We start from the raw sequence: 12934 nt of genomic DNA, 5'->3' as shown, positions 1-12934 counted from the left end.
CCTACTGCTTAAGGTGCACAGGATCCCCTCGGACACAGGGTAAGATAACGCTATTGGCTTTGTCCAGTATCACATATGTGTCCTCTGTGCAAAGAAACACCAAGAAAGGCTGATTCGGTTGTTCTTATGCTCTAAAACTACAGTACTTGTTCATCGTAATACATAATTAGATCCAGGCCCAGTGACAACAAGCATCCCTTATCTCTGACTACTAAATTAGCTATGATTTATAAACTCTTCTTCTGAAAGGAAGAGAAGGAGGCAGAGTGAGGCATGACTGCAATAGTCTGAAAAGCCACAGTGATCTGACAACTCTTCAGGGACAGGCACTGCTTATCCGGGTGAGAATGAACATGGAGCCTAAATGCTTACCTGGACCATAAAGTTCATCACTGCACCCAAACCTGTCCTTTTGTTCTTACTGCAAAGGTCAAATCCCCCTGCCTTGTGCTTTTAACGACAGCCTTATCCTCTGTCCTCCTATAACCTCAAGATATGTTTAGTTTCAAAACACGAAAGCAAAAGAATTAACAGTGTGATTTATTTTAATTTCACCGTACTACATTAGCATACAAATAATTTGTACATTTAAAGGGTAGCTCTACTGGTGTAAGACAGCAGGCTGTAGTTCAAGGACCCAAGACAGGGAGATAGATTTCCTCTATCGCAGTAGTGAACAGAGACAAAGTGCTTACTAGGCAAGTTAACATTCACACAGAATTTGACCCCATCTATTATCTAATCCCCTCCCTATCCCGGTTGTCAGCTTTCTCAATGGAATGACAAGGGGATATAGCTAAAAAAATGTCAATGAGCTGAAATCATCTCTACTGATTCTACCAGGAACCTATAAACGAACAAGGTGTTTTGGTTTTTTTTTTTTTTTCTTCAAGACTAGGCAAGTGAAGCAGTGGGAATGGAGAAGAAACAAAGAAATCTACAAACTGGTTGTGATCAATTAGTTGTAAATACCACTGCACTTGGATCAGCCAGGAACAAGTTCTCTGAAATACGCCAGAGAATTAACATTATCGGTGGGCCAAATGTGTGGAAGACGTATTATCCTAGTCTCTTTTCCTGTTCTCTAGAAGTATGTTACTGGCTCTTAAAAGATTTCACAAAAATATATTTTGAGGAGAATCACAACTTTCTTGATTAGTATCTAGAAGGAACTTAATGCACATTTTCAGTGAGGAAGCTGATGGACAGAAAAAGAGTAACATGAACCATTCTCATATCCTGAATGCCAAAACTCTGGATTTAAAATAACATTCAGTTGTACTGCCTCTGTAAACAGGGCCGATTCGCATCATTCCACAGCCTGGCCATGTCAACAGGTTTCACTGCAGGTTTTCAAAAAGCAGATTCCACATCACCCATCTCCACACACACAGTCTTCAGCTGTGAATAATATTCGATTGTCACACGGCCGTTCTCTCTGCCAAATCCTGAAAGGAGGAGAAGGGGTCAGGTTGAGCCATCACTACAATAGTCTGAAAAGTCACAATGATCTTCAAAGATGAGCACTGCTAATCAGGGATAGGGAAGAATATAGAACCTATATGTTTTAGAATAAAGTCCTCAATCCACATATTAGCTGTGAATGGAGCTAGGCATGGGGAAAATGACCCACTGGCCTTTGGGGATAGGGATAGGGAAATATACAGGTCTTGTTTCTTACCAATATGAATCTTAATTTCAGGTATCTACTATTCTGGGTTGAGGTCTGAAAAATGCTTGGATTTTGTATCAAGTGTTAAAGGCAAGCTCTACGATAATCAACCTGACACCCTTGAAAGCTGATGCTAATTTAAAACTTTACACAATAGGCTTATTCACCATTTCTTGTATACCTATAAGAGCAACCTACTAACTTAACCTACCCACTCATGTTGGTGAGGGGTCACTGAAGGTCCCTCTGATTACTCAGAGTCCAAGACACTGCCCAATTACTAGTGGGTGAGGTTACTGTGCTAAAAGGGTAGTATCCCACCCTTGGCCCTGCCTGTATACCCTGCGCTAGACTTAGGTAGGCTCTGCCTTCTAAGGGCAAGGCCAAGGTCCCAAATATGTGCATTTCCAGGGAGCACCACTCAAATGGTATCACACACAAAGGTCCTGGGAAGACCTCATTCTGTCTTTTGTTCCTTTCCAAATCCCCTAAGCACACAGCTGGTCAGGCCTGTTAGGCCAGGTGTTGCTCTGCACATCTGGCCATCTTTCTCACTCTCTCATTCCACATAGCATGGTCCAAAAGGAAAGGGAAAGTTAGGAGGCCCTTCAAAGGCCTAAGCTGCTGATTCCAAACAAATAATTCCCTGCACTGAGGGACTATCAGAAACTTAACATGTAATGTTATATGTTACATGTTAATAAGATGGCACCTTGGTTCCCACCTGCACTTGTGCCTGTGTGTACGACTCCTCTGAGTACCCCACCGGGACAAAGAAGACTGTCAAATTAACACCCAGCATCTCATCAGTGTTCATCAGAGTTTATATATTTGCCAACACTGTGATGGCTGTAAATATTTGCCACAGAAACTAGAGGTCAGACTCTTAGAATGGTGCCTCGACAAAGTCCAAACCAAGTTTCACTCTAAAAGAACAGCATGAGAAATATGTAAATGAATATTTACAGGCAACAAACTCCAAAGAAAGAACCTCAGGGTTCTGGCTATACTCCTGATGCCTCAAACCTTCTCCTGATATACCAGACTTACAAATTTATATGTTGTGGTAACATATGTCTGACTATAGAATAAACGAAATGAATGAGCAGTGGCTAAGGAAACACACTCCTATATGCCATCAAGGGTAATGAAAATGATTATAATTGATTGCTTAATGATAAATTTAAAGATTTTGTTAATTTGACATAACAGAGGAAACAAAGTTACTGAGCTATTACTTTAAAGACACTTTACCTAAATGGAATCTAAAAACTCCAGTGGATGATGATGGACATCCCTGATACAGAACCCCTAAGGGAGTGATTTTATGCTTACAGCAATCACAGGCTGTGAAGAAAAAGTATTCTACCCACAAGATAAACCTTTTTGAGATATCTATCAGCAGTTCACAAGCCAGGCTATACATCAGAACCCTCCAGAAAGATTTAGGGAGTGTTAGGTAGGGGAAGACGCTTGACTTCCATTCCCAGAGACTGCTACAGTGGATCTGGGGAAGGACCAAGAACCTGTATTTCCCCAGGGGATTCTGATATGCAGACAGGTTTAGGAACACTGGTTTATAAGGTCTGAATTACGACCTAGCTCTAGAGACCTGGTTTGCATTCACACCTCCCAGCTCCTCACCTGACTTCTTATATCCACCAAAGGGCAATTCCACTGGGCTGATGTTATAGTTGTTAATGAAGCACGTCCCAGCCTGAAGCTCAGCTACCACTCTATGAGCCCGTTGGATGTCCCTATGAAGAAGAAAAAAATGTATGCATTATTCAGAGTTTCTTAGGCTACTTACTTTAACAGGAAAAGTTACACTGCCAGTTCTAGGGTTCTCAAATCTTACTAAATTCTCATTTCTTCAAAATGTTTTAAAATCTTTTATCATCCAGGCAAAACAGACATGGATTGGGTTTTATAGTCCCATGCACAAGGCATCTTTAAAATAAGTAACAGCAACAAGGGTGCCAAAATTCAATGGAGGAAAAACAGTCTTTTCAACAAATGGTGCTGGAACAAGTGGACTATCTACATGCAAAAAATAAAGGTGGAGCCCTTTCTTACACCATACACAAAAACTAACTTAAATGCATCTCAGACCTAAAAATGTCAGACTAAGAACTATAAAACTCTTTGAAGAAAACAAGGGAATAAATCTTCATGACCGTGGGTCAGGGAAAGATTTCTTAGATTATGACACCAAAAGTAACAGACAAAAAAAACAGAATTGACATTGGTCAAAATTTAAAATTTTGTGCTACAAATAAGACTATCAAGAAAGTGAAAAGAAAACCCACAGAAATGCAAATAAAAACCACAATGAGATACCACTTCACACCCATAAGGATGGCTAAAATCAGAAGGACAGACAATAACAAAGGCTGGTGAGGATGTGGACAAATTAGAACCTTCATAGGAATGTAAAACGGCGCTGCCAATTTGGAAGAGTTTAGCAGTTCCTCAAAAAGTTAAACAAAGTTACCATGTTACCCAGCAATTCACTACTAGATATACACCCAACAGAAATGAAAACATATGTCCACACAAAGGCCTGTACACATACGTTCATAGCATCATTATTCATAATAGCCAAAAATGAAAACAACTCAAATGCCTGTAACAGATGAACGGATGAACAAAAAGTGATACATATCCATACCATGGAATATTATTTGGGAATAAAGTACTGATAAATGCCACAACACAAATGAACCTTGAAAACATTATGCTAAGTGAAAGAAGCCAGTCACAAAAGAATATGTACTGTATAATTCCAGTTATATAAAATGTTCAGAATGGGCAAATCTATGGAGATAGAAGGTAGTTTAGTGGATGCCAAGGGCTGGGGGTGGGGAGTGGGAATGAAGAGCAACTGTTAATGGGCATGAGGTTTCTTCTTGAGATGATGAAAGTGTCCTAAAAATAGACTATTGTGATGGTTGCACAACTCCATGAATAAACTAAAAACCGCTGAATTGTACACTTTAAGTGGGTGAATTGTACAGTATGTGCATTATCCCAGTAAAGCTGGTAAGAAAAAAAGAATAGCACATTGGAGTTACCCGCCTTTGTAACTGGACTTTGCCTGTACAAGGGTGGCAAAGTAAAGTAAGAGCACTTAACCTGCTCACTCCCCAAATCAAAAGAGCAGCTCCTCAATCTTTTCTTTGGAGCTCAAAGAGAAGCAATTACATTAGGTCCTCAAGTGAGACTTGGGCTTTCTTCCCAAGTTCCTGACCACGAAGTTATAAAAAAAAAAAAAAAAAAAAGTGAACTTTATGTATCACCAAAGAAACAGCATAACCCCGCATAATCCCAAGTGTAAAGCCGCTTTAGCAAACCGCCTTCTACTGCCAAAGACTAATCAAAGTTTGTATAAAACCAAGCAATCTGCAATTGGTTTCAAAGAAATTGTACTCCCAAATCATTTTTACTTGTAATAGTAGAGGTTAAGTTTATGCACAAAGATATTAATCACATTACTATATTATTCAAAATGGAAACAATATCCTAAATATCCAACCACAGAAAAAACGGCTACATGAGTTATAATGCATTCCAATTAGGAACTACTATAATGCCACTAAAAATCATGTTTTTGAAGAATACTGCCCACAATTTGTATACTTACAGGTTTCTAAATTCCTTGACATGTGTGTTTTCAAAAGACATCTAACCCAATGCTTTACATAGATCAGAATCTTAAGTGTTTATTAAACGAGCTCAATTTAAAACTCAATAGCAGGGTTCTCTGGCCATTTATGGCAAACTACAAAATGCTACTTTGGTGTCTTCTGACTTAACCTGAAGCAAACAGAAAGTGCTGATGGCTCCTATGAGGGCAAACTAAAGTGAGAGAATAGGATCAATTACATATCTAAGCAGATACTGCAGCCCCGATCCTTCAAAACTGCTCTCAGTGTCCCACTCCACATACCTGGTAAAGACGCCAGCTGCTAGTCCAAAAGTGGTATCATTGGCTCTTTCTAGAACCTCAGCTTCAGTGTCAAACGATAAAATGGACATAACAGGCCCAAAGATCTCTTCTTTCACACAGGTCATGTCATCTCTGCAATTAGCTGCAAACATTAAAATAAAATCTCCTGAGTAGCTGGGACCACAGTGTGCACCACCACCCCCGGCTAATTTTTTGAAGATGGGGTTTCACTATGTTGCCCAGTCTGGTCTCAAACTCCTGGGCTCAAGCAATCCTCCTGCCTCAGTCTCCCAAAGTGCTGGGAGTGATCCACTGCACCTGGCCCCAATATTTTTAATTTAACAATGTATTGTAAGCTTTTCCTATTTATTAAATATTAATGTAATAACTGCAACCTAATTCATGGGATGGACATTAGATTTTCAGCTGTTAAATGTCAGTGGTTCTTTTTAGTGAGGGTTAAAGGTTATATACTGCATCAAATACGAAGTTGTTAAAAACTGACACCACTATCAACCTTAGGGGCAAAAACCAGCTTAATTTATCTCCAAATAAGATGTAAGGAATTATACAACATGGTTCAACCTATATATAACTGTTTAAAGCCTACAAAACTATCAACATTTTTGTAGGGGATACTAACATACACTATAAAATGATAGAGAAAAGCATAAGAATGATAAAAGCAACACTGAGAATAGCAGTTACCTCTGAAGTAGGAGGGAAGTAGACGGGTGGGAGTAGGATGACCATATACACCTTGACTATCAAAACTAGATTTTTAAGATTGAATGGAGGTGCTAAAAATTATTAAATTATGTAATTTCTAAAAAGATTAGTATATTATCTGACAAACTGGTTTTATTATATTGATGACGGACACAGTTTGGATGCTTTTCCCTTCCAAATCTCATGTTGAAGTATGATCCCCATTGTTGGAGGTAGGGCCTAGCGGGAGGTGTTTGGGTCATGGGGCAAATCCCTCATGAACGGCTTGATGTCCTCCCCATGGTAATGAGTGCATTCTCGCTGTGTGAGTTCACACAGAGCTGGCTGTTTAAGAGCCTGGCGCCTCTCTTGCTCTCTCTTTCACCATGTGACTCGTCTGCTCCCCTTTCACCTTCCACCATGACTGAAAGCTTCCTGAGGCCTCACCAGGAGGAGATGACGGCTCCATGCTTCCTGTACAGTCTGCAGAACCATGAGCCAAATAAACATCTTTTCTACTTACCCAGTCTTACATATTCCTTCACAGCAATGCAAAATGTCTAATACAATGATCTACAGGTCACATGAAAGACATTATTTTCTCAAGGAATTAAATTTATTACTTAATTTTTTTAATCAAATATGCACTTTCATATTTTTCAGCTCTTGCTTCCAGAACAATAGTTGTGGTCCTGGATAAAGTAATACATATGGGTGCCCTAAAGGAGGGGCACACAGAAGGCTTCGAAGATAATGGAGTAGTTCTACTTCTTAAACTTCAGTAGTAGGACCACATAATTTGCCAGCCCTTGCTTTATACCATATACATATTTTATAAATATTCATCTCTACCTATTCAGTATTTAATTCAAATCATCTAAAAGCAAACAAAAAGAGGACATACTTAATATACAAGGTCTCATGTAATATCCATCCTTTAATTTGGGATCTTCAGGTACATACATATCTCCACCACATAACACTTTAGCACCCTGCCGAGAAGGAAAAAAGATATTTTGTATTAAAAATACAACCCCAAAACGCATTCCTGAAATGTTAATTGTATCCCGAACAAATGCATACTTAGTCTTCCCAGTGCAGGTACAAAGCAGAACACAGCCAGGGATGCTAACAGTCAAATGAATATTAACATGAAAAGGGCACAAAGCAAGTGATTTAGGAGTAGTATAATCTTCCCCAACCCCACCCTACTGCCAATTATTTCTTACCTGCTCCTTTGCCACTTTAACAAACCCAAGGACTCGCTCCAGGTGTGGTCGGTTGATGAGTGGACCCATCCTTGTATCTTCCAGAAGGGGATCTCCAATTTTAATCCTTTGGGTCTGTTTCACCACTTCCTCTGTAAATTTATCAAGAATTTCTTTCTGCACAAATACTCTTGTGCCATTACAGCAAACCTAAAGGACAAACACAAGACATCAATTTCTATCTGTGTAAGGAGAAAAAAGAGAAAAGGGAAAAGGAAAAAGGAATACAATCTAAAAACTTTAAACTGAAAAGAGACACTATATATTTTTAAAAGGATATTTCCATTTCTAAAAATTGTCTCCACACTGAATAAGAAGGATCACACACATAATTGGGGACATACCACTCCACAAGCAAAATCTGCCCTTTGAGGTAAAAGTTAGTTCTTATTTTGCTTGTTTAAATTTTGTTAAGGCCATTACCAGATCCATATAACCCACAGCACCTCTCCTACTTCCTCATATCAGAGCTCAATCTGGCTGTATATTTTAAGAATGGAAGGGAACTGAAGAGTAAAACTATATCAAGAACTGTGGTCTTAAATCTGATTGTTAAAAAATTTGTCTCTGAAATCACTAATAATCACTATTTAGACCCTCCTATAGAAAGGAACATAAAAACCGTTCAAATGCTGTAAGAACACAGAACAGAAAAGTCCAAAAACAGAGCCAACTGCTCATGGAAATCTAGCCTATGATAAAAGTGAAAGCTAAACTATTAGGACAGAGATGGACTAAATAAATGGTGCTAGAACAAATCATCAGTAATGTGGAAAACATAAAATAAGATACATATCTTACATCATACATAAACTCCAAATGTATCAGGAATCAAAATATAAAATAAGAAATCAGGGCACAGCGGCTCACACCTGTAATCCCAGCACTTTGGGAGGACAAGGTGGGCGCATCACTTGAGGTCAGGAGTCCAAAATCAGCTGGGGCAACATGGCGAAACCCCATCTCTATAAAAAATATAAAAATTAGTCGGGTGTGGTGACATGCACCTGTAGTCCCAGCTACTTGGGAGGCTAAGGTGGGAGGGTCACTTGAGCCTAAGAGATCAAGGATACATACAGTGAAACCTGACTGCGTCACTGCACTCCAGCCTGGGTGAGACAGCGAGACTTTTTTTTAAAAAAAGAGACAATACTGGTAATTCCTCTAAAACCTAGGTGTAGAAAAAGGTTTTCTATTACCCAAAATCTAGACACAATTAAAGAAAAAAAATTGATAAATTTGACTACAGAAAAATAAAAATTTTATGCATGGCAAATACCTTAAACTAAGCCAAGACCATTAAAAAATTGGAATAAAATTATTTGCAACATTTATCTCAGATAAAAGGCTATCATCACTAATTTAAAAAAACTCTTAAAAATTAATGGAAAATCATATCTCATAGTATAACATACCAAAAATGTGAATTTTATTATATGTGAATTTTGAAAAAGATGTTCAATATCATTCATAATTGTAAAACTAAGTTGGGCATAGTGGCTCAGGCCTGTAATCCCAGCACCTTGGGAGGCTGAGGCAGGTGGATCACTAGACGTCAGTAGTTCAAAACCAGCCTGGCCAACATGGCAAGACCTCATCTCTACTAAAAATACAAAAAATTGGCTGGGTGTGGTAGCGCACACCCGTAGTCCCAGCTACTCGGGAGGCTAAGGTGGGAGAACTACTTGAACCTGGGAGATGGAGGTTGCAGTGAGCCAAGATCGTCCCATTGCACCCCAGCCTGGGCGACAGAGAGAGACTCCATCTCAAAAATAATAAATAAACAAACAAACAAACTGAAATTAAAACTATACTGAAATACCACTTCTCATCTATCTGATAAAAATTTAAAATTGTGACTATCTATGCTGTTAAGAAACACTATGAGGAAATAGGTACTCGTGCATCGTTAGTAAGAATGTTCCTTTTGCCGCCTGACAGCTGCCATCATGGGTCACATGCACACTTCCGGGAAGGGCCTGTCCAAGTCAGCTTTGCTCTATCGCCGCAGCGTCCCCACTTGGCTGAAGTTGACATCTGACGACATGAAGGAGCAGATTTAAAAACTGGCCAAGAAGGGCCTGACTCCTTCACAAGTCAGTGGGATCCTGAGAGAGTCACATGGTGCTGCGCAAGTACGATTTGTGACAGGCAATAAAATCTTAAGAATTCTTAAGTCTAAGGGACTTGCTCCTAATCTCCCTGAAGATCTCTACCATTTAATTAAGGCAGCAGTTGCTGTTCAAAAGCTTCTTGAGAGGAACAGAAAGGATAAGGATGCTAAATTCCGTCTGATTCTGATAGAGAGCCGGATTCACTGTTTGGCTCGATATTATAAGACCAAGTGAGTCCTCTGTCCCAAATGGAAATATGAATCATATACAGCCTCTGCCCTGGTTGCATAAATTCGTCTATGTACTTGAGCAATAAAATAATTGCTTAACTAAAAAAAAACATATAAATGCAACATTTCCTTTTAGAGAGGGATTTGGCAATATCTTATACAATTACATATGCAGTCAACATCAATAATCATTAGGGAAATGCAAATCAAAGCCACAATGAGATACTACGTCACACCCATTAGGATGACTATTATCAAAAACAAAGCAAGCAAGAAAATAAGAAAATAACATGCGTTGGCAAGGATGTAGAGAAATTGGAAACTTTGTGCATTGCTTGTAGAAATGTAAAATGGTGCTGCCATTGTAGGGCACAGTACAGTGGTTCCTCAAAAAATTAAACACTGAATTATCATGTGATCCACTTATTCCACTTCTGGATATACACCCAAAAGAACTCAAAGCAGATACTTCTACTATAGGTATCTGTACATCAATGTTCATAGCAACTTATTCACAACAGCCAAAAGGTGGAAACCACCTAAGTGTTCACTAATTAAAAAATGGATAAACAAAATGTGGTATGTGTGTGCTGTGTGTGTGTGTGTGTGTGTGTGTGCGTGCTGTGGGTGTATACATACATACAATGGAATATTATTTAGCCTTAAAAAGGAAAGAAATTTTGACACATGCTACAACATGGATGAACCTGAAGATATTATACTAAGTGAAACGAGCCAGACATAAAATAATAAATATTGTATGATTCCATTTATAAGAGGTACGTAGAATAGTCAAATTTATAGAGACAGGAATTAGACTAGTGGTTACCAGAGGCTGAGGGAAGAGAGAAACAGAGTTTTTATTTAATGGGGTACAGTTTTCAATGTGGGGTGATGAAAAAGTTCTAGAGATGAATAATGATGGTAGTTGTATACAATGTGAATGTATTAAATGTCACTGAACTCTACACTTAAAAATGGTTCAAAAAGGTCAGGTGTGGTGGCTCACACCTGTAGTCCCAGCAACTTGGGAGGCTGAGGCAGGAGAATTGCTTGAGCTCAGTTGTTCAAAACCAGCATGGGCAACATGGCGAAATCTCATCTCTACAAAAAATACAAAAATTAGCCAGGCATGGTGCCACATGCCTATAGTCCCAGCTACCCAGGAGGCTGAAGTGGGAATATCACTTGACTTGGGAAGTTGAGGCTGCAGTGAGCTGGGATGATGTCACTGTACTCCAGCCTGAGCAACAGAGTAAGATCCTGTCTCCAAAAAGTAAAAAAAATAAAATAAAATACACACACACATACACACACACACAGTTAAATTGGTAAATTTTACATTACGCTTTACCACACACACAAAAAAATGATCACAATATATAAGCAACTCACACTATTCAATTGAAAAAAAAAAAAAAAAAAAAAACCTCTGATTACAAATGGGCAAAAGACCTGGATAGTCATATTTCCAGAAACATACAAAATGGCCAACAAGTTTATGAAAAGATGCTCCACATCACTAATCATCAGGAAAATGCAAATCAAAATCACAATGAGGTATCACCTCACATCTATTAGCATGGTTATTATCAAAAAGATAAAAGATAACAAGTGTTGGTGAGGATATGGAGAAAAGGGAATCTTGGTATACTGCTGGTGAGAACATAAATTAGTATAGGCTGCTCTGCCTATGGAGTAGCCATTCTTTATTTCTTTACTTTCTTAATAAACTTACTTTCACTTTACGGACTTGTCCCGAATTCTTTCTTGCACAAGATCCAAGAACCCTCTCTTGGGGTCTGGATCAGGGCCCCTTTCCAGTAACATCTTTCTGGCAAACCACGGAAGGGACAATACTGAGGAGACCCTCCAACCCAAAAGAAACAGACTGCAGCACTGATTGGCCAACTCTGGATATCACCTTTTGTCGGAACTCGGAGTTATAAGCGACCCTCACCCTGACACTTTCTGACTGAGCTCCTCTCTACCCTAAATACAAGAGACCCTAATAATTAGGCAGGAATATCATCGTCCCTATTCAGCATGAAGAAGTTTACAGAAGATGGATCTTTGTCCCTCTGCAACCCTTAGGATTAAGGGTTCTTTTATAAAATGGAGGGGGGAAATGTCAGAGGTGTTTGAACTAGAGCAACTTCATCTTAAGTAGGGGCTGGGTAAAGTAAGGCTGAGACCTACTGGGCTGCATTCCCAGGAAGTCAGACATTCAGTCACAGGATAAGATAGGAGATCAGCACAAGATACAGGTCATAAAGACCTTGCTGATACAACAGGCTGTGGTAAAGAAGCCAGCTAAGACCCACCAAAACCAAGATGGCGATGAGTGACCGCTGGTCATCATTGCTGCTCATTGTATGCTAATTACAATGCATCAACATGCTAAAAGACATACCCATCAGCACCATGACAGTTTACAAATGCCATGGCAACATCATTTTACCCTATATGGTCTAAAATGAGGAGGCATGAATAACCCACCCCTTGTTTAGCATATGATCAAGAAATAACCACAAAAAGGGGCAACCAGCAGCCCCTGGGGCAGCTCTGCCTATGGAGTAGCCATTCTTTATTCCTTTACTTTCTTAATAAACTTTCTTTCACTAAAAAAAAAAAAAAAAAAAAAAAAAAAAAAAAAAAGGAAGAATGTAAGTTAGTATAGCCATGAAGGAAAACAGGATAGAGGCTCCTTAAAAAATTAAAAATTGACTGGGCACAGTGGCTCATGCCTGCAATCCCAGCACTTTGGGAGGCCGAGGTGGGCAGATCACCTGAGGTCAGGAGCTCAAGACCAGCCTGGCCAACAAGGAGAAACCCCGTCTCTACTAAAAATACAAAATTAGTCAGGCATGGTGGCACAGGCCTGTAATCCCAGCTACTCAGGAGGCTGAGGCAGGAAAATCACTTGAACCCAGGAGGCAGAAGTTGCAGTGAGCTGAGATTGTGCCATTTTACTCCAGCCTGGGCAACTAAGT

The 12934-nt window shown here is 39.3% G+C and overlaps 1 protein-coding gene and 1 pseudogene across 1 annotated transcript in view; one reads left to right on the top strand and one right to left on the bottom strand.

The window, feature by feature from the left end:
- Positions 1–521: 521 nt before the first annotated feature.
- The window catches only part of ALDH9A1 (aldehyde dehydrogenase 9 family member A1), a 37290-nt gene continuing 24877 nt past the window's right edge, over positions 522–12934 (bottom strand). Inside the window, exons 7-11 of the mRNA XM_032161112.2 lie at positions 7559–7747; positions 7234–7321; positions 5622–5763; positions 3317–3429; positions 522–1448 (exon numbers count right to left, since the gene is read on the bottom strand). Coding sequence (XP_032017003.1) covers positions 1354–1448; positions 3317–3429; positions 5622–5763; positions 7234–7321; positions 7559–7747 — 627 coding nt within the window. The 3' untranslated portion in view covers positions 522–1353. The remainder of the gene's footprint in view (positions 1449–3316; positions 3430–5621; positions 5764–7233; positions 7322–7558; positions 7748–12934) is intronic.
- On the top strand, positions 9547–10002 carry LOC116473300 (small ribosomal subunit protein uS15-like; annotated as a pseudogene).

Source organism: Hylobates moloch, unplaced genomic scaffold (assembly GCF_009828535.3).
Source record: "Hylobates moloch isolate HMO894 unplaced genomic scaffold, HMol_V3 SCAFFOLD_8, whole genome shotgun sequence".
Classification (NCBI taxonomy): domain Eukaryota; kingdom Metazoa; phylum Chordata; class Mammalia; order Primates; family Hylobatidae; genus Hylobates; species Hylobates moloch.
This window is presented reverse-complemented; position numbering and strand designations above follow the sequence as displayed.